At 42.6% G+C, this 21,985-nt stretch overlaps 1 protein-coding gene across 8 annotated transcripts in view; it reads left to right on the top strand.

Annotated features, from left to right (window-relative positions):
• The first annotated feature begins 3,069 nt into the window (after nucleotides 1-3,069).
• DPY19L3 (dpy-19 like C-mannosyltransferase 3) overlaps nucleotides 3,070-21,985 on the top strand; it is a 72,176-nt gene continuing 53,260 nt past the window's right edge. For 2 of the 8 annotated variants that reach the window (XM_078063010.1, XM_078063011.1), the window contains exons 1-3: nucleotides 4,449-5,583; nucleotides 5,899-6,040; nucleotides 9,354-9,487. In XM_078063010.1, coding sequence (XP_077919136.1) covers nucleotides 5,938-6,040; nucleotides 9,354-9,487 — 237 coding nt within the window. In that variant the 5' untranslated portion in view covers nucleotides 4,449-5,583; nucleotides 5,899-5,937. Of the gene's footprint in view, nucleotides 3,195-3,970; nucleotides 4,185-4,448; nucleotides 5,584-5,898; nucleotides 6,041-9,353; nucleotides 9,488-21,985 lie in introns of those variants that run through there. The other 6 variants (XM_078063005.1, XM_078063007.1, XM_078063006.1 and 3 more) reach the window with 6 other exon arrangements.

The raw sequence follows: 21,985 nt of genomic DNA on the forward strand, positions 1-21,985 counted from the left end.
AAATGGAAAATTGCTATGTAGCGAGACACCTGACGAGGCATTCGAGAATGAGGAAATATCTGCAGGGCATAGAACTAAAGGCTGATCTCCGTAATCTGTCCCTTCCTATCAACATCAAATCCATGACTGGTCAAAGAACACAAAAAGACAAATCCTAGAAAAAGAACCACAAACAGCCAATAAACCCCTGACACAACTGTCTCCACCTCACACAGAGCATTTCAAGTGATCACTCATTTGTCACGTAAGATTGGCAAAGATTAAAAATATCCATTGTTGGCAAGGGTGTAATACACATCGGTGGAAGGGTAGAGTAATAGAATCGTTACTTTTGGGGATGTCGTTTGCCAGTGTTCATTATCATTTCAAATAGGACTTCTAGCAATTCTGTTTCCTGAAATATGTCCTAAAGAATTACATAAATATAAGGATACATAAGAATTACATAAATATAAGAGAATTCCATAGCGTTGCTTGTAACAGCCTATTATGTCCAACCAGAGGGGAATAGTTAAATAAAACTATGATACATCTACTGGAGGAATATTAATGGATTGATTACCTATCATTGTGTAATAAAAATTACTCCCAAACTCAAAACCACAATAAACATTTATTATCCTTACTGTTTGTGTGTCAGATATTCGGGAGTGGCACAGATGGGCATTTCTGGCTCAGGATCTCTCCTGAGGCTGCAGTTCCCTGAAGGCTGACCTGGAGCTGGCAGACCCTCCTCCAAGGTGGTGCTCGTTGCTGGCCAGAGGCTGGGTGCAACCCAGGTGGCCTTCTCCACTGGCTGTTTCTTGAGTGTCCTCACAACACGGTGGCTGGGGGACCCGAAGTGAGCAATCCAAGAGAGGCTAAGGCTGAAACTGGGATGCCTTTTAAGCCCCACAACGTCATTTCCACGGTATCCTATCAATCACACAGAACAACTACAATTCAGTATGAGGGGAGTCTATGCGGGTATAAACACCAGCAGCAAGGATCATTGAAGCTGAAGTTCAAAGGCTGACTAGCAGGGAAGTCAGATAAAGAGAGTGCAAGGAGACACCTGCAAAAACCTTGAAAGAAATTTACCAACAGGAAGTAGAGATGAGGCTGGAGAGGTAAATGGAAGCTGATTCATGGCAATCATTCCAAGCTGTGTTAAGGAGCTTGATTTTTATATAAAGCCACAAAGCCACCAGCAGAGTTCTATTTCAGTAAGGTAACTCTGGTTATTACATGGAGGGTGGACTGAGTGGACAAGGACAAGGGGGTAAGGATGGAGGTTAGGCTGTCAGCTAGGAGGCCGTTAAAATGATCCTGACAAGGAATGGTAACTTGGATGAGGGTGGTGGCAACAGAAGAGGAGAAAAGTCAGGCAAGTTCTGAGATATCTAGGGACAAGTCCAACAGGACTCAGTGTTTAGATACATGGATTACACGATGGGGGGAACCACATTTGGCTCCTAGGGTTTTGACTTGAACGATTAGGTGATTGGGCACGGGGGATAAAAAACAGGTTTGGGGTTCAGAAAGTTTATTTTTTAACAAGTTGAGTTGGGGATGACTGCACACATGGAAATGTCGAATAGGCAGAGGCTCCATAGGACCTGGAGGTCAGGAGCTATGCCTGGGCATAAAAACTCATGAGCCATCAGGATATCGGTGGAAACTGGCAGCCATGAGCCAGAGAATCGTTGCTTTTAAAAGGAAGAGTTTACAAGAGACTGAAAAGGAATGAGAGGTAGACAGGAGGAACACCAGGAGAGTCTACTGTCACAGAAGATAGTGGTGATCAAGAGTGGTCATACTAAGCCAAGCAATTTAAAACGGAACAAACATTGTACATCAGCTAAGAAAAAGACAGTAGAGACAGAGAGTTTTCTCCCTCAGTCCTAAGACAGAATACTTTTCTGGGAAGGATGTGAACAGCATTGATGACTTCTGGTGTGGTGCTTCTCAAAGTGTGGAGTACATACAAATAACCTGGGGATTATATGAAAACACAGATTCTGGCTCAGTAGGTCTTGGGGAGGGCCTGAGATCGTGTTTCTAAGAAAGTTCCAGGTGATACTGATGCTCCTAGCCCACAGCCATCTGGAATAGCAAGGCTCTCAAACTTCACTGAGCACAGACTCACATGGAGAAGGTCTTGAAACAGATTATTGGGGCCTGCCCCTACAGATTATGATTCAGTAGGTCTGGGGCAGGATCTGATAATGTGCGTTTCTAACAACCTCCCTGGCGATGGTGACAGTGATGCCACAGTTCCCCAAGACCACAGTTTGAACTGCACCACTCTAGAGCATCACAGCTTAATGACTGCTGGCCCCAACAGAGAGAGAAATCCATTTGGATCTCAAAACATAATGCAAACCAGAAGTATCCCCGTATACCACCGCAGTCAGTCCGTGACTAGCGCTCACGGAGGGCAGGGCCTACTACTTGCTATCTATCACCTCATGGTTACTCTATCACAGAGAAGGACTCCTTCTTAACTGAGATATTCGCTCTGAAGACTTAACTCTCAGCAGTGGATGCCTACTTTTTATAAGTCTCAAAGCTTTATCTTGCTGGTAAAGCCATTTCATATTAAACCAAGCAGCTGCTAATGAGTACTACTTCCTTTACTCAGAGGATGTACATTGCACCACAGACACAATCTTCCCCAGAGTGACACAGTTTTAGACAAAACCCTATATACAAAAAGGGAAAAATTTTATTGAAGGAAGAATCAATTCACATATGTATTTATTAAGGACCCAAACGTGTTTTATGTAAGGCATCTAAACATGAAAGAAACGGATTACAAAAATAATCCCTGCTCTCCAATCGGTAACATCAAAGACACCAACAATCAAGTTAAAACATGACAAATGCCATCTGAAAAGACACCTAACTACTTATTTTTCTTAAAGCCACCCAGCAGATACCTCAATCCATTTGCACAGAATGTGTGCTTGTTATTAATAGCAACAGACACAGGGAGGAGGAGAAAATACCCAACAGGGGTGACCAGGAGAGGCTTCCTGGATGAAGGAATTTCGTCTTGGAATGAGAAGGACAGTCTTTTCACAGGTGAAAGACCCAGACGACCAGACCATCCCTTAAGAAAAATCAATTAAACACGTGGTCTGCGCATCTGCTGACAAAAGGCTTCATCTACCGTTCTTCGCAGAGTGAAGAAGAACGAGAAAGAAACCCAGGTAAGAGCACAGTACCTGCCCTCAAAAAAGGCTTACACTCTTAGTTTGGAGAGCAAGACAAGCGTATGCTTGAAGGCGAGATTAAGGAACGAGCGCGCCGCCCCCACCCCAACACTAGGGGGGAGTCTTGGGAGAGGCGAAGGTATCCCCGGGGGCTCTCACAGGCAGTCAGCAAACGCCTTCCCAGCGCACGCCAGCGGGCAGCGGGGCCTGGGGGGCGGCCGAGACCCGAGAAGGGGCGCGCCGGGCCGAGCGACGCGGGAGGCGGGGAGAGGCCCGAGGGGTCGGCCTGCTTCGGTCCGCGCGGCCTTTACAAAGTCCCCCGCATCCACCAGCACGGGGGGGTAACAGGCGGCCACGGGCGCAAGCAAGAGGTTTCCGCGGCCCCAAGGCGCGCCCCACTCTCAACCCTGGGGATCTCAGTGGAGCCACCGCCAGACCTGAGGCGACCCCCCCCCTCGGAGCCGGGCTCCTCCTCCCCCTGAGCCGCCACCTCTCGCTCTGGCCTGGGAACGGCGTTAATCTGCGTGGCCGAGAGCAGCCTCGGAGGCTCAATATTGGCACTGCGGGTCGGGGGGCCGGGAGCTCCGCGGTCTCCGCGGCTGGACGCGGGGGGCGGGGCCGGCGCAGCGAGCGGAAATGCGCTGCTTCCTTCCGGCAGACGCCGCACGAGACGGGGCGGGGCGCCCCGGGAAGGGGCGGGGGCTCGCGCTGACGGACGGCTGCCGGGACCTATGGATGCGGCCGCGGCGGCCCGGCCTCCCCGGCGCGCCCCTTCCTCGGGGCCGCGGACGCCCCCCGGTTCCCCATTTCTCGGGTGTCGCGCGAAGCTCCGCAGCTGCCCGGTGGCCGCTGCCCGGTCCTCTCTGTCCTCGCGGCGCGTTGCGGGCCGTCCTGCGGCCCCGCCCCCGCGGCCCTTGGCGCCCCCCGGCCGGCCGGCCGGCCTCCTTCCCCGCCCGGAGCCGCGCGCCAGGACGCCTGAGGCCGCAGGTCTGTGGCTGCGTGTCGGGCCGCTGGCGGCGCGAGGGGACACGCGGGCGCGAGGCTTCGGCTGTGGGCCGCGGGGTGTCCGGCGTTCCGCCGAATGGGCCGCGACCACCGGGAGCCCGCGGGCCGCCCCGCCGCGCCGTGCAGTCGGGGGGCGCGGTCCGGGCCCCGGGGCGTCTGGGGGCGCCCGGGTGGGGGACGCGGCGCACGTTTGCTCGGCGCGAACTGCGGGGCCGGGGGCGGCAGGTCGGGAGTGAGGAAGTTTGCCGAGGGCGGGGTCGCGTTCGCCGGCCACTTCTCGCTCCGGCCGCGCCGGCCTGGTCAGTGCCGGCCTCGGCGGCCGCGCGACTCTACCCAGCCAGAGCAAGTCCCCTAACTTGGGCGGCCGCCGCCGGCCCCTCGGCGTCCGCTGGGGACACCCGGAGCTGTGGGGCTGGGGTGCGGTGGGATGCTGAGTGACGTGCCCTGCAGCGCCCGGGACGCTCGGGGCGTGCTGGCGCCTCGGAGTAGAGGACAAGCGTCGCTTTCATCTCCCTTTTCCAGTGTTTAAGATGGCATTCCCTTTCATTTGGTGGGGAAACTTTTGTTTCGTAGTTCGTGCGATTATCACAGTTGCCTGACACAGAGTTGGCACGAAAATATTTGTTGCCCTTCTGTCCTAACTTGTTAGAGTGTATCCGCTGTGGGATATTTACAACTCCTCCCGAGCCCTTAGAAAGGGCATGATTCTAGGATAAGGTGACTGGGGGATGAGCCCATCTACAGCAGTATGACTTTTTGCCTGTACTCCTTTTTCCTCCCTCGCTGCTACAGGTTCTCCATTTTCATTGTTTGTACTTAACTGTTTTTGCGTCTCACTTTTTTTTTTTTTGTATGAATGACTGAACGAACGAATAAATTGTATAATTTTGGTTGGTTGGTTTGTTCTTTCTATAAAGCAAGTTGTTTAGGAATTGATAAACTGCCCAAACAATGGTGCCCGGCACCTGGTCATATTTCATAGTAATTAGTAAAACGCTGTTCATTATTCAGAGGAGTGAAGCAAGATGTTCCGGAGGACTGTAGCCAGCTTTCTCACTGCCACCACTCCCTCGCCTCCCACTCGCTGCTTCCAAACCAGGCTTCTGCACCCTGCCTTTACTCCCACTTTTGCTCCCTGGGATAGCAGGCTGCCCTGATTGGCACACCCCCGCTGCCATCACCACTGAGGCGTATTCCTAAAGCTTCCAGTATGAATTGTTTTTAAAGAACATCGGTATTAAAATTCAGATACCTGAGACAAAACAATATTTCACTTCTTCAGAATCCGACTCTCAACAGATTTACTACTGAATACCTCTTCCCGTGGTACGGAACTGTAGAACATGATCCAGAACTGCATAATTATGTGACCAATTGCAAGGTAACTGCAGTGGCTCAGGAAGGAGAAAGATCAGCGGCCGCTGGCACAACCACAGACAGGAAGGCTTCTTGGAAGAAGGGCAGGGGCTTGTCTGGGATGCCCACCTGTATTCATAATTCTTGTTGGGATGTATTAAGTAAATATTTGTGTTGTGTCTTCACAGTAACTTTGAAGGCTGGTTAAGATGGGAAAGTGGGAGGGCATACTAAGTCAGGGACAAGGCTTCAGGTCACTTAAGCACAGATGAGCACAGGGTGTGTTGCGGAGAGGATACTGGCATATGGACAGGGAGTTTACTTTTCTGTCGTTTTGTAGGAGTGGTTGGAAGAACAATGCATGTAAGTCTTTGACACCATGATATCCATCAGGCAAAGAAAAGGAGTGAAAACCACAGAAGTTTCTGAGGATTATGCAGCACAAGAAGCAAATGTGAAGTTGGAAAATAAATTGCCATCTGGTAGGTGATTTAAATTAAAGCAGCATTTGGGATTGCTTTTATTTCTGCATATTAAAATATCACTCTCCAATAGGATAAGAATTTGGTGAGACCTAACAGTTGAGGAGACTTGTTCTAATACCCTGATGTTTTAGTTCGACAAATTATTTGATTGCAATTTGATAATACTGGCGTTTCAGTTACGATCACATAAAAGGCGAAACAGCTCTGATTAGAACCCCTTGTTTCTCAGCTGTGTGTTCAGTAGGTTCTGGTTTTGCCAATCTTTGACTTTCTAAAGTAATGCTTTCCCCCACGGTTCAGATTTTAGTCTGTTTCTAATTTTTCTGGGTTTGTGTATTCTGTTCACTCTAGACACCCTTACCTTGGGAGACTTTCTCATTTCATTAAGGTATTGAAAAATGAATCAAACATTTTTTTTTTATTCTTTATATGAATTCCTGAAATTTTCTCCTTTGGTTTGGGGAGGGAGGATGGTCAGAATTTGGTGAGTTGTTTATATAATGCTAAAGACTCTTGCTAAGCTGTACATCAAATATTAATTACCAGCTTCCTGACTCCAGAGTTGCTTTCTTAACTAAGCGTGGTCAAGGTTTTTAAAAATAAGCATGAAAAAATTCCATGTCTATCAACCATTTTGGATATCGACAGAATTTACATTAATGGCAGCTATGTTAATTCTTTTTTTTTTTTTTTAAGATTTTATTTATTTATTTGAGAGAGAGAAAGAGAGAGCATGAGAGGGGGGAAGGTCAGAGGAAGAAGCAGACTCCATGCTGAGCAGGGACCCCATGTGGAACTTAATCCCAGGACTCAAGGGTCATGACCTGAGCCGAACGCAGTTGCATAACCAACTGATCCACCCAGGCACCCAGCAGCTATGTTAATTCTTATCAGCCAGAACAAGTAAAGTAATTTGGGGGAACAGTTTTATAAAATAAAATTAATCTGTATTGAGAAGTCATGCCATCCAACTCCGCTGTTAGCAATTTTGGACAAGACAGAGTACTTTCTAAAGACTTAAACAATGTAACTTCAAGTTTGCTTTTTTGTTTATTATTTATTTTTTAAAGATTTTTAAAAAAAATTATTAGAGAGAGAGAACATGAGCTGGGAGGAGAGGGAGAAGCAGGCCCCCCACTGAGCAGGGAGCCTGACTTGGGTCTCGATCCCAGGACTCTGGGATCATGACCTGAGCTGAAGGCAGATGCTTAACTGACTGAGCCACCCAGGTGCCCCAAGTTTCCTTTTTTATATTAAAACATAATTTTGAGGATTCTTCATTTTACTGAAGCAGCATTTATTTATTCATGTCAGAAAAAACCCTGAAAACTGAAGAAAAGCAAAAAAAAAAAAGAAAGAAAGAAGGAAAAGAAAATACTCCCACAAACAAATCCATCCTTAGACTTCCACCCATGAAACTTGATCTTGCTGTCTAAATGTCTCTGCCCCTATATAACTGCAAGCATTCATATGTGGTTTTACAAAATTGAGATCCCAGCTGTTTTGTAACTTGCTACATTTCTTTCATTATGTTACAAACATATCATAAGTCAGTCAATGTATTTTAAAAATGTTATCAATGTAGTAGTTGTGTGGCTCTAGCATAATTTAATTCCTTGTTGAATATTTAGATGGTTTTTAACCTTTTACCTATATAAACAGAACTATGATAAATATACTTGTGGCCAAATGTTTATTTAAAACTTTTATTTCTTTGGGGTATATGCCTGGATTTAGAATTATTGGTCATCACTGATATGAGGAATTCTTAATCTCAGGAAACAAACTGAGGGTTGCTGGAGTGGGGGGTGGGGTGGGAGGGATGGGGTGACTGGGTGATGGACACTGGGGAGGGTATGTGCTCTAGTAAGCACTGTGAATTGTGCAAGACTGTTGAATCTCAGATCTGTACCTCTGAAACAAATAATGCAATATATGTTAAGAAAGAAAAAAAGAAGAAGAAGAATGTAGCAGGAGGGGAAGAATGAAGGGGGGGAAATCAGAGGGGGAGACGAACCATGAGAGACGATGGACTCTGAAAAACAAACTGAGGGTTCTAGAGGGGAGGGGGGTGGGAGGATGGGTTAGCCTGGTGATGGGTATTGAGGAGGGCACGTTCTGCATGGAGCACTGGGTGTTATGCACAAACAATGAATCATGGAACACTATATCTAAAAAAAAAAAAAAAAAAGAATTATTGGTCAAATAGTATGCTCATTTGGGTAGCTTTTTACTACTTACTGCCATGTTGCATTCCAGAGAGTTACCAAGTTACTCTTCCACCAGCAGTGCTTGAGAAATACTCATATTTTGTACCCTTATTAAAACAGTGTTAGCATTTTTAAGCTATCAAATTGGCCAACATCTAAAAAGTTATAGCTCATCGTTTTAATTTGCATTTCTCTTTTTTGAGAGAGAGAACGAGAGAGAGAGAGAGAGAGAGAGAGAAAGAGAAAGAGAATGTGGGCCGGGGAGGGAGGAGGGCAAAGGGAGAGGGGGAGACAAATCCCAAGCAGCCTTAAGGGCCAGCACAGAGCCCAACATAGGGCTCAGTCTCAAAACCCTGAAACCTGGGCGGAAGATCAGATGCTCAAGCCACTGAGCCACTCAGGTGCCCCAATTTGCATTTCTTTAATACTGATGAATGTGAATATTTTTGTCTATTATTGGCCGTCTTTTTTTTTTGTACTTTGCCTACTCGTATGTTTAATCTTTTCCAACTGAAATATTTATTTTTTTAATCCTGAAAGTGTTCATCCCGTATTAAGGATACTTAAACTTTCTTATATGCGCTATAAATACTTTTTCCTAGTTTATGTGTCCTTTAACTTGAGTTGTGATGGATTTTTCTCCCCTGATGGGTTTTTGGATTTTAAATTGTCAAGTTTTTTGGTAGCTTTTAATGAATAAACCACAAATTATATGTAGACCATCACAGAGACTTTTTTTATCCTAGACATGCAACCCATTTACTCCTCCGAATTTCATAGGTAAACTACAGTTATTGAACTATGCCAAACACAGACCCTACATATAAAAATGAATAAGATAACTTGCTTGTCCTCCAAAAGCTCACGCTGTCTGGCAAAATGGACAAGTGAACAATTAGATACAGTCGCATAAAAAGTGTAATAAAGTATGAAAACAGGTCTCCAGAATCACAGAAAGGAGCCTCTCAGTGTCTCCTGGGAATAAGGAAAGCTTCAGCAGTGACAGGCAGCTGGAACTTAGCATACCTGATAGGCTGAAGTAGAACTAGTAAATTCTACATTCTTTACTCACTTAGCTATTTGTTTTGTTTTTCTAAAAGGTTGTACCACTAGAAGGTTGTGGAAGCTTCTGTCATTTACGGTTGGTGGAACCATTGCCCTTTGCATTGGACTTCTAACATCTGTCTACCTGGCCACTTTACATGAAAACGATTTGTGGTTTTCTAATATTAAGGTATGAGGTTCCTATGACTGTTGTATGATTTACTCATCAGTATCTCCAGTAGTTAACCATATAGATGAATGACCAAGATAATGCAGTTTTGCCATAAAGAATCTAATCTCTTAAAAGGCTTGGCTGTAGCGTAAAAAGACTTCGTTAGTTTAAAATTGCATCAGAATTTTTGTAATCAGTGAGTTTTCTCATTTTCATTAACTTGCTCCAGTTACACGGCAGATACTGTAAACCAGTATTTTTCAACCTGTACATTGTGAAATTGGCACAGTAAAACATGAGTAACGTTTTTCTTAGTTAAAATAAGATGGGAGAGAGTATTATCACATACGCTAGGGTTGAGAGGTATTTGTGTAACTATTAATTATAGGTATGTATGTACAAACCGGGTCACAGTATATATTTTTTTTCTGTTCGGTACAGTAAAAAAGAAATCAGAAGCCAGTGCTGTAAACCATAGAGCTACAGATGACCGCGGTGTGTTCATACCTTTCTAGTCATAGATGCAGTGCTGAGAGGGCAGGGAGCCACTGGTTTTCTGAGGAAGGGAGTCATGATTTTCATCACGTTCTCAGGAGGGTCTGTGACTTCTTAAACCCCAATTTCCTTGTTCTCTGTTTCCTCTTTTTAAACATTTCTAGGCGTCTGTTAATTTGCCATTGTTTTCGGAACAAGTATCACTTATGCAAGGAAACTCAAACATCGCCAGTACTTTTCATCGAAATATACTTTGTTTTTGATCCAAAATGTTATGATCTTTGACCGTATTTACTATGGCTCCTAGTGACTAGTTGCTGGTAAAGGTAAAATTCACTTTGAAAAGGTCAAATATTTATCACCTCTGTGAATATTTTAAAAAGTCTGTGCAGAATCTGAAACAGTTCTCAGAGTTTTCCCAAAGTATTTTGAGCTTTGGTTCCATTATTGGAATGAGTCTCCAAAGGAGAGACTACTTTGAATGACAACTTTAATTTATAGGAATAACTTCTTGTATATTTATTTTAAAAACCTGTCTTATTACTCTATAGGTATAGTGTGTATATACCTTCATACAAATTATCATGGTACAAAGAATAATTCTTATCCTTCACGGACAGTGGGTAGTTTTTCTTGTCAAGAAAAATTCTACTCACTTTTATCTCTTTAAAATGGAGTGCTTATAAACAGATTTCTTAGAACTAAACAATGTAATACTTTTTTATCCACACAAGTATTTTGAATAAAGACTGAAATATCCCTGTGGGCATATGGCTGAAACTAAATGCTAGTAACTCTGTAGTAAGGAGAAGATGCTGAAACAGATCACATAACTTATTTTAACTTTAAGTTTAAAAACTTAAAGTTTTTAAGTGACCTTGCTAATAACCTCAAATAAATACACCCCATCATTAAGAAGCCTGAGCACCCTTCATTTTTCTCTTCAATCTCGCCAGGTTAGAGAGGCATTGTACTTTTACCCAGTATTTATTGAGCGCCTCTTCCATGGTAGCATTGATCTAAACACTGTGGGGAACATGGAGAGAGTAACAAAGACTAATGAATTTGCCGGCAGACTCTCCAGTGTAATACACTAATTCTGTACATACGTGTTGAGCACTGCAGGATGCCAGCAGGTGCGGTGCCCAGTAGCAACACTGCCAACTAAAACCAGGCCCCAGCTTTCAGGGGTTTACTCTCTGGAGGGTATAGGCAAGTAGGCGGACAGCGACAGCCCGTCCAAAGTCAGTACATTGATGGGGTAGGATAGAGTATTGCGGGAGCGCAGAGCAGGGGTAGCCCAACCCAGTTCTGGAAGATTAGGGAAGGTTTTCTAGAGGAAGTAATGGTTAAGGAGACCTGAAGGATGAGAAGGGTTAACCAGACAAACTGGGGAGGAAAGATGAATGTCCTAGGGAAGGGACGTGTACAGGAACTTCAGGAGGCAAGAGCGTTGAGAGCGTTCAAGGTGTTGGCAGTAGTTCAGCCTGGCTGGTGAGTAGATGGGGAGAGCATGTACTGGGATGGTAAACAGAGGCCAGGTCATGAAGGAACAGCAATGTCATCATCTTGTTTGAGAAAGATGGCTCCGGCTACAGTGTGGAGAGTGGATTTGAAGAGGGTAACACTAAAGTGAGAGGAAACCACCAAGAAAATCCAACTCAGTGGATTCAGTAATACCTGAATGTCAGTAAATGCATGTTTTACGTGTGCCAGACACAGATTCAGGCCCTAAGAATATAGCCTTTGAATCGGATATGGAACTGAATTCTGATGAGGAGGGAAAAAATAAGTGTATTATGGTGGAAACCAGACAGTGTGGTGACCTAGTTATTGGGAGGCTACTTGAAATTGGGAGGGAAAGCAGACCATTTTGAAGACAAGACCTACATCAGTACTTACATCCTAGGAAGGAACCAGGCAAGCTAAGTCTGTGAAAGTCTCCTAAGCAGAGGGAACAACAAGTGAAAAGGCCCTTGTGTAGGACAAAACCTGTCTAGTTGAGTATCAGAGAGAAGGCACGTGGGGCCAGAATCTTATAAGCAAAGAGGAGAATAGAACCAGAGAAGAAAAGACTGGATCCTGCTGGAGAGAAGTGGACAGTCAGAGCTTAGGAAGGATGGAGCGATTCATCCTTTGTGTGGATGGTGAGTGAGAAGGAAGAATCATCAGTGATGATCTGCTTTCTCCCATTAGCAGCTGAATAGATGGGTGGATATGCCATCCACTGTGATAATGAACCCTGTGGGAGGAACAGATCTAGAGTGCAAGAGCTTCTGTCACCACCTACCCAGAGTGAAGCTGAACTTGACAGGTTAAGGGCACAGTGTGCCACAAAACTGCTCTCACTTTTGACACCACTTACAAGTTTGGGGGTCCTCAGGCTACCCTCACTTCTGACTACAAGTAGACTATAAACTTGGCGATACCCACTATTCCCTCAGGTTCAGTAATTCACTAGAATGCCTAACAGAACTCAGGAGAGCCTTACACTTATGATTACAGTTTTATTAGGACAGATATAAATCAGAATCAGCCAAAGGCAGAGACTCATTGAAAGAGGACCCCAAACTCAGGCTTTCCATTGTCCTTTCCCTGTGGAGTTAGGCACCTTGATGTGTGACGATTTGTTGAACATTGCCAACCAAGGAAGCTCACCTGAGCTCTGGTGTCCAGAGCTTTGACTGGACTTTCATTATGTAGGTATGACTGATGGAATCATTGGCCAGTGTTGAATTCATTCTCCAATCCCCCTCTCCTCCCCGGGGGTTGGGCCAGTATCAGCTGGCTCCAAGCCCCAACCCTCTGAGCACACGGCTGGTCTTTCTGGCTTGGTCAGCCCCCATCCTGAGTCATCTCCTTAGAACAGACTATCAAGTGTCGTCCTGAGGAACCCACTGTGAACAAAGACACTGTTCTCACTTGAGAAATTCGAGGATTTACTGGCTCTCTCCCAGGAACTGGGGACAGAGGCCAGCCAAATTCTTTCCAGGGGACAGCAAGACAGCAAATGATACATCCTTGTTTGGATACGTTATGAGTCACTTTTGAAACAGTCCAAGGAGAGAGAGGGAGAGTAAAGGGAGCTGGATTCATGGATCTGGAGGCAGGAGATCCATCTGTGTTGGAAATGGACATTTTCATATTACCAGCTTGTAGACGTGTGGGCAAGAATGTTTGAGGAGTGTGCAGAGTGAGAAAGAGACCCTAGGCTAGTTTCTGTCTATGCTTCAGATACCATCTGGGAGAAGCTATAAAACAGGAACATCCTCAAATCTAACAGGTTTCTTTCCACCAACACCCCCGCCCCCTGAAACGTACAGTTGAGCTCAGTCTTACAGCATTTTTTTCTCTTTATTCAAGCAATAGCTTGTAGCACAGAATTTTTTTTTCCCTCTGTATCACAAGAGGAATCCTCAGATGTTTCAACTACTCAAACCTGACGATACCTCTGCATAGGCGCTTGGTTTATTTTTCCTCTTAGATTATGTAAACCCAGTGCTATCCAATGAAACTTTCTGCAGTGAAGGAAATGATCTATTTCTGCACTGTTCAGTGTAGCAACCACTAGCCAAATGTAGCTGTTAAACACTTGAAATGTGGCTATTGCAACTGAGGAACTAAATTTTACATTTTACTTAATTTTAAAATGTGTATACATTTTCTGTGAATAAACCAATGAAAATGATAGCCATTAGTGATCAGAGACATTAGTCAGCCAAAGGGAAAGCTCATTTTCAGAGTTTATACGCCTTCAGAAATTTACTCCTTAATTTATACCATTTTCATATTGGGGGATTATGGGAATATTTGAGAAGTGTAAATCTGTTTTCCTTTTGTACTTATGGGTCATAACTTACAAAAATTGCTAGGCTGTTTTTTATGAAAATACTTTGATCTTCTCTGAATACTTTGAATTAGTTGTAATTATTCAGAGTAAAAACATTGCTTCCAAAATAGACAAATCATACATTGAGTTTATGCATTCAGAATGATAACTTTAAATGTTAGTTGCTAATCTTAACAATGTTAGTATTTGCATGTGGGAACTCTGGACCAGGGAGCAACTTGAAAGTTGAAGAAGATGTTGGTTTAAATGGTCATAGAAAATGTGTATATACTATCCTTTCTTAGCATATTTTTTAGTTTAGTTTTAGTTTCTATTTAAATTCCAGTTAAAATGAAGTATAATATTAGTTTCAGGTGCACAGTTTAGTGCTTCATCACTTCTATACATCACCCAGTGCTCATCACAATAAGTGCCCTCCTTAATCCCCATCACCTACTTCACCCATCCCCTCAGCCACCTCCCCTCTGGTAACCATCAGTTTGTTCTCTACAGTTAAGAGTCTGTTTCTTGGTTTGCCTCTCTTTTTCCCCCTATGATCATTTGTTTTGTTTCTTAAATTCCACATGTGACTGAAATCATAGGGTATTGGTCTTTCTCTGACTGACTTATTTTGCTTACCATTATACAGTCTGGCTCCATCCATGTCATTGCAAATGTCAAGATTTCATTCTTTCTTTTATAATTTTATTATTTTCTTAAAGATTTTATTTTTATTTATTTGAGAGTGAGACAGAGCACGACTGGGGGAAGGGCAGAGAAAGAGGAAGAAGCAGACTCCCTGCTGAGCAGGGAGCCCAACGCTGGGCTTGATTCCAGGACTCCAGGATCATGACCTGAGCCAAAGGCAGATGCTTAACAGACTGAGCCACCCAGGCACCCCAAGATTTCATTCTTTTTGATGGCTGAGTAATATTCCATCGTATATATACACCACATCTTTATCCATTCACCAGTCGATAGACATTAAGGTTCTTTCCATAATTTGGCTATTGTAGATAGTGCTGCTATAAACATCAGGGTGCATGTATCCCTTAGAATTAGTATTTTTGTATCCTTTGGGTAAATACCTAGTAGTGCAATTGCTGGATAGTAGGGTAACTCTCTTCTTAACTTTTTGAGGAACCTCCATACTGTTTCCCCGAGTGGCTGCACCAGTTTGCATTCCCACCAACAGTGCAAGACGATTCCCCTTTCTCATTTTTTTAAAAGATTTTTATTTATTTGAGAGAGAGAGAGAGACAGAGCATGAGCAGCGGGGAGGGGCAGAAGCAGAGGGGGAAGCAGACTCCCCACTGAGCAAGGAGCCAGACTCGAGGCTCGATCCCAGGACCCCAAGACCATGACCTGAGCTGAAGGCAGACGCTTAACTGACTGAGCCATCCAGGTGCACCCCCCTTCTCCTTATTGAATGTCTACTGTGTGCTTAGCATTGTTTTAGGTACAATTTAAACATTTTATTTAATCTGGCTATCTCCAAAGCCCAAACATTTTAATTCTAAATTGTCCTTTAAATGCAACGTGCTTTTTTGCCGCCCTTTATTATAAACAAAACACACTAAAAGGGTTCAAAGCCAGTGCTCTTACTTGCTGTGCTACCCTTATGGTGCCCAGCACATCATCAGTGCTGAATAACAGTGGTCTGTTTGGAGTCAAGTTAACCTCTACAGGTGAGGGAAGCGATATAAGCAGGAGAGAGGGGAGATGGGGACAACAGCTGCTATAAAAAGATCTGGGCTGGAACGAGAGCAGAGGGATACAGCTTTTGGAGCTGGCCTTCAGGGATAGGATATAGTTAGTACTGGCAAGTAGGGTGCTAGTCAGTGCATTTTTAGTGACTTGTGTTTAGTCGATGCTAGAGTAAAAATATATATAGCATGATTCTTTTTATTTTTTGAACACGTGTTGTGTTACTTATTACAAACTATACCGTAACAATAAAAACTTCAAATAAAAAAACATTACTCAGTACTCATTACCCTTAACAAAAACCAGTTTTTGTTTTTCTCTTCCATGCTTCATCCTGTATGTGTATATATTTTACATATTTATGACTCCCTGAGATCAAGACCTGAGCCGAAATAAGTCAGATGCTTAATCGACTGAGCCACCCAGACGCCCCTCCAATATACTTTTTATAATCAGATTTATCTGATGTTACATCATATGCTTTTCCCATATGTAGTTACATATTTATATTAACTTTCACAATTATTATGTAAATGATTATGTTTATATAATTTAATATTTTTGAAATTTTTATACTCTTAGTTATTTCACTATTTCTATGCTCCCCAACTTGGGGTAAATTGTTCCTAATTGTGTAGTTAAACTCCTCAAATTGCTTATTAGTTCTTGTTTTAAAGTGGTAGTGTAGAGATGTCGGTTCCTTCATCTTTTTAGAATTACCTCAAAGCAATTAAGGAAAATGAAAAACAGATAGTCATTTTCCATCCTTGATGAAACTAAGAAAGGTCTATGATCTGGAACCACAATGTGTGAGGGAGGGCCGCCAAGCCCAGGGAAACTCAGAGGGGTGTGGGAAGTGGGGGGGACTCTCAGAGCTGCAGATTTTAGAGGAAGTCACCAAAGCCTACTTCTCCGAGGTTGCAGGCATACCCTGAGGGGTGAGCCTGAGGTGTCCTGTGGAGAACACGGGGCCAGATGTGTGCAGTAATGACGGAAGCTTTCCTGGAGACTCTCTGGTAAGCTAGGCAGGCTGAAGGGAGTAATCACAGAGACAAGCCATTTTTGTAAAAGTGGCGTTTAAGAAGACCAGGATAAAGGGAGAAAACTTGCATGTTGAACAGCTCTGAGGCTGCCAGTCTTGGTTGACTAAAATGAGGAAAAGACTAAAGAGCTCACTCTTATAAACCACGCTGTATCAAAAGGAAAATTCTTGCTGGCCTGACTGGTGACCCTGGCCTCTCCCCGACATAAACTTCCTGCAAGTAGCTGATTTTGGTAAGAACTTGCCACATTCAGAAATGGCTCACAACTGGAAAGGAACTAGCACAGGATCTGTACAATGAAACTGCAAGGAAAAAAAGGAAGAGAAAAACAGGAGCAGATGATAGATGAAGAGTAGTCACCAGAAACAATTTATAGCAGAGACATGAAGATTGTGACCAGACATGTCACATTAAAAAACTAATATAATAAGCATTTGCCACCATAGAAGATGAATTCAAAGCAGGGGTGTAAGAAGGTATAGACCATCTTCAAGGACATACAGGAAGATAACAAAAGGAAATGAAACATGAGGTGGCAGAACTTAGGCAAGAAGTGGAATTAAAAGATAAAACCATAACAGAAAGCACAATGATGTTGGAAGCAACACATAGAAGATTAGAATCTGCAGAAGGCACAGAATAAGAAATGTTGCACTGATAAAAGAAAACAAAACGAAATGAAATTAGTACAGTTAAAATAGTAGAGAGAAACTGACAGGTAAGGAAGACAACAGCAAACATGCATAATTTGTCCCAACAGAAGAGAACCAAAACAATGAAGGGAGAATCACGTCTAAAGATATGATTCAAGAAAACTTTTGAAAAATGAAAGATGACTTGAATCTACAAATTGACGGGGCACAATGGGCCCCAGGAAAGGAAAACTTGGCCTAGAAAAATCATTAGCTGGGTATAGTTCTGTGAAATGGCTGGGCTTCAATAGTAAGGAACCCCTGGACATCCAAACCAAAGATCGCCTTACCTATAAGAGAAGTCAGTCTGGCTTCCAACTTCTCCATGGTAACATTTAATGCTTAAAGATCTGGAATGATGCTGCAGAAGACTCACATAAGAGAATGTGGTTTATATATTTTATTTTTTTTAAAGATTTTATTTATTTATTTGTCAGAGAGAGAGCGTGCACAAGCAGGGGGAGCTGCAGGCGGAGGCAGAGGTAGAAGCAGGCTCCCCGCTGATTAGGGAGCCTGATGCAGGACTCAGTCCCAGGACCCTGGGATCACAACCTGAGCCAAAGGCAGACACTTAACTGACTGAACCACCCAGGTGTTCCATTTTAATCTGGTCATTCTATCATGTATAAAGCACCATACAAATTGTTTTGATTCTGAGAAATGTATTTTTTAAAACACCTGAAGAAATTGGTAGAGGAAAAACTTTACCCAGCTGAGAGAGAAAAGGCAAAACAATGGCAGAAAGACTACCCCTGAGGTGCAAATATATTTAACTGTAGAACTATCACTAAATAGTTATAAAACAAAATACATATGATGTAAACAACGTGGTAACACCTAGCAGTGTTATACTATGAAATAGTAACAGAATAACAATGTAATAATAAGTTAGAAGAGGAAAGAAAAGAGAAGGTAAAAGACGGAGGAATCCATTTCTTTATTTTTTATAGATAGAAGTCAAGTTTCATTTCAAAATGAAAAGTCAAGGGGCATCTGGCTGGCTCAGATGGTTAAATGTCTAACTCTTGATCTCAGGGTCGTGAGTTCAAGCCCCATGCTGGGCTCCACGCTGGGTGTGGAGCCTACTTAAATACGTAGTCAAGAGACAGATGTGTAGAGCGCCTGGGTGGCTCAGTCGTTAAGCGTCTGCCTTCAGCTCAGGTCATGGTCCCAGAGTCCTGGGATCGAGCCCCGCATCGGGCTCCCTGCTCCGCGGGAAGCCTGCTTCTCCCTCTCCCACTCCCCCTGCTTGTGTTCCCTCTCTCGCTGTGGCTCTCTCTGTCAAATAAATAAAATCTTAAAAAAAAAAAAAACAGTGTAGTGTATGTAAAAGAAAATTCCAAGAAAAGTATTATCAAGTAAAATGGGGCAGGGAAGAACTATAAATTTCATGAGATTATCATTACTTATTATAGGAACTCAATAGATACTATCTGTAGAAATAGAGAATTAAGTTATCCTTCAAAGTTACAGTTATAAAGGTAACTCCTAGAACAAAAACATAAACCTTTCAAATTAAAAGACATACATACACACAGACGCGCACACGCAGACACGGGCTGTATAGTAAAGGATTTATTCTAAAGGGTAACAAAAAATGTGATAAATGTGTATTAACACAGATAAGTCAAAATACTTTTGTATAAATAAATCTGTCTGCTTTAGTCACCTGATAAAAACTCTGTCATAAAGCAAAATCCAAATCACGTACTATATGCATAAGATTCTCCCAGAACAGAGTTCCTTAGAAGGATTAGTCCAAAGGTGGATAAGGACTTGCTGAAATATTTCCCCAAAGGGGGGAAAGAAAGTCTTGGACAGAAAGTGTTAAATGAAGTGAAGAAGGGCAATTTTTCAGTAATAAAGATGCCAACCACAGATAGGACTATCCATGTGTCAGATAACTTACCAATATTTATAAAGCAAAAACCACAGGAGATACAAAAAATAGAGAAACACATTAATACTGGGTTTTAATTCTTTCTCAGTTCATAAAAAAAAAAAAAGCAAGTGGTCAAAAATAAGAATATAGAAGACATAGGGAAAATAATGAATAAGAGTTCTAATCTATAAATATCTAAAGACAGAATGTATGTTCTTTTCAAATATCCGCAGAACATTAACTAAAACGTTGATATGTTAAGCCATAGAGAAAATCTCACATCCAAAACTGCAGACAATATTTCCTTATCACAGTGTGATAGTGCATAGTCTTGGCTTGTTCTTTTTTTTTTTTTAATTTTATTTTATTATGTTATGTTAGTCACCATACAGTACATCATTAGTTTTTGATGTAGTGTTCCATGATTCATTGTTTTCGTATAACACCCAGTGCTCTGTTCAATATGCGCCCTCCTTAATATCCATCACCAGGCTAACCTATCTCCCCACCACCCTCCCCTCTAAAACCCTCAGTTTGTTTCTCGGAGTCCATAGTCTCTCATGGTTCATCTCTCCCTCCGATCTCCCCCCCTTCATTCTTCCCTTCCTTCTCCTTATGTCCTCCATGCTATTCCTTATGTTCCACAAATAAGTGAAACCATATGATAATTGACTTTCTCTGCTTGACTTATTTCACTTAGCATAATCTCCTCCAGTCCCATCCGTGTTGATGTAAAAGTTGGGTATTCATCCTTTCTGATGGCTGAGTAATATTCCATTGTATATATGGACCACATCTTCTTTATCCATTCGTCTGTTGAAGGGCATCTCGGCTCTTTCCACAGTTTGGCTATTGCGGACATTGCTGCTATGAACATTGGGGTGCATATGGCCCTTCTTTTCACTACATCTGTGTCTTTGGGGTAAATACCCAGTAGTGCAATTGCTGGGTCATAGGATAGCTCTATTTTTAATTTTTTGAGGCACCTCCATACTGTTTTCCAAAGTGGCTGTACCAACTTGCATTCCCACCAATAGTGTAAGAGGATTCCCCTTTCTCCACAACCTCTCCAACTTTTTTTTTTTTTTTAAGATTTTATTTATTCATTTGACAGAGAGAGACAGTGAGAGAGGGAACACAAGCGGGGGGAGTGGGAGAGGGAAAAGCAGGCTTCCCGCTGAGCAGAGAGCCTGACGTGGGGCTCGATCCCAGGACCCCCCAGGGTTGTGACCCGAGCCGAAGGCAGACGCTTAATGACTGAGCCACCCAGGCACCTCCCATTTGTTGTTTCTTGCCTTGTCAATTTTTGTCATTCTAACTGGTGTAAGGTGGTATCTCAAGTCTTGGCTTGTTCTTGACTTTGGGGATAATGGTTACAGACTCACATTATACTCTTTTAATTTATTCATTCATTTAAATGAAAACTGGAGATAACTAAAAAGAAAAAGGTCACTTCCTAAAAATCTAAAAATATTTCCTAACTTTTTGGTCACAGGAAATTAAAACTGAATTTATAGAAATTATAAATGAAATCTAGAAAAGGGTGGAAATCATATTTCAGGGCTAGGGAATACAGTTAGAGCAGTATTCAGAAGAATTTTTAGCTTTAAGTATTATATAATGAAATAAGAATGAATAAACAAACAGATTATCCACTTAAGTAGTTGGAAAGTAAAAATCTAGCAATGGAAGGAAGGCTAAAGGTAAAAGGAGAAATTGATCAACTAGAAAGTAGGAAAATAATAAATGAATGGTTATTTGGGGAGTGAAAAATAAGGATAAGGATGAGGTGTAGGAAGTATAAATATCCAAAATAAGAAATAACAGAGAAATAATTACAGCGATCATGAAATGTAGCAGAGAAATAACTATAGAGACCATGAAATAAGAAATAGCCACACAAGTCTATTTTGTTTGATTCAGTGCAAATTAAATGAACGGACGAAACATGATTTTCTGGAATATAAATTACCAAAACTGGCCCCAGAAAATGTAATTATTTCTGCAGATGTGATAGAGAAAACGTGGTGAAGAGCTACCCATCCCACATCCTCCTAAATAGCAGACCCTGTTGATTTTATGGAGGAATTTTACCAAACTCTTAAAGAAACAAAATATTCTAGTACTATTTCAGCCATTCTAGAACACCCAGGAGAAAAATTCCAAATTATTTTTATAAATCAGATATAACACACCAGAACTGAGGATCAGAATATAACTACCATCAATTTTCCTTAATTCCCAACGTTATGTTCTAAAAGTCACTGAGAACACTGAATTAGAGAATATTGAACCATTGTTCCTGTGGAAGTGTGTGTGTGTGTGTGTGTGTGTGTGTGTGTGTGTGTGTGTGTGTATCACACATAGGTCTTAAATTATAAAAACCCTTCCTGGTAGTTTCTGTTTTCTTTATTTTACAAAAGAGAAAATGAGGTTCAGGATGGTCAGGTGCCTTGCCTAAGACTGCCCCACTAACAGGTACCAGAGTTGTATTCAGACTTCATCCACGGGGGCTCAGAGCTGGGGCTTCAGTCACTGTGTTGCACCCACTGCCCCTTCCCGTATTCACCTTCTGATCGCTTCTGTGTGAGAGCTGGAGCAAGGGGCCGAGCACAGCTGGGAACCGTGCACATCAGGCAACTTACATTTTCACTGCTCTGCACATGGCTGCAAAAGCACAGCAAGTATTAATTTTGTCAATTTTGTTGTTACAGATTTTAGCTAGTAGGCAGATTTGCAAACCAGAAATCTGTGAATAATGAGAATCAACTGTATATAATCTAGGTAATATAAAAAAAACAAAGTTCAGAGACTAATCCCACTTATGTATATTGAAGCAAAACTTCTAATTAATACTAAAAAAGAGAA

This window comes from Halichoerus grypus, chromosome 15, assembly GCF_964656455.1.
Source record: "Halichoerus grypus chromosome 15, mHalGry1.hap1.1, whole genome shotgun sequence".
NCBI classification, from domain to species: domain Eukaryota; kingdom Metazoa; phylum Chordata; class Mammalia; order Carnivora; family Phocidae; genus Halichoerus; species Halichoerus grypus.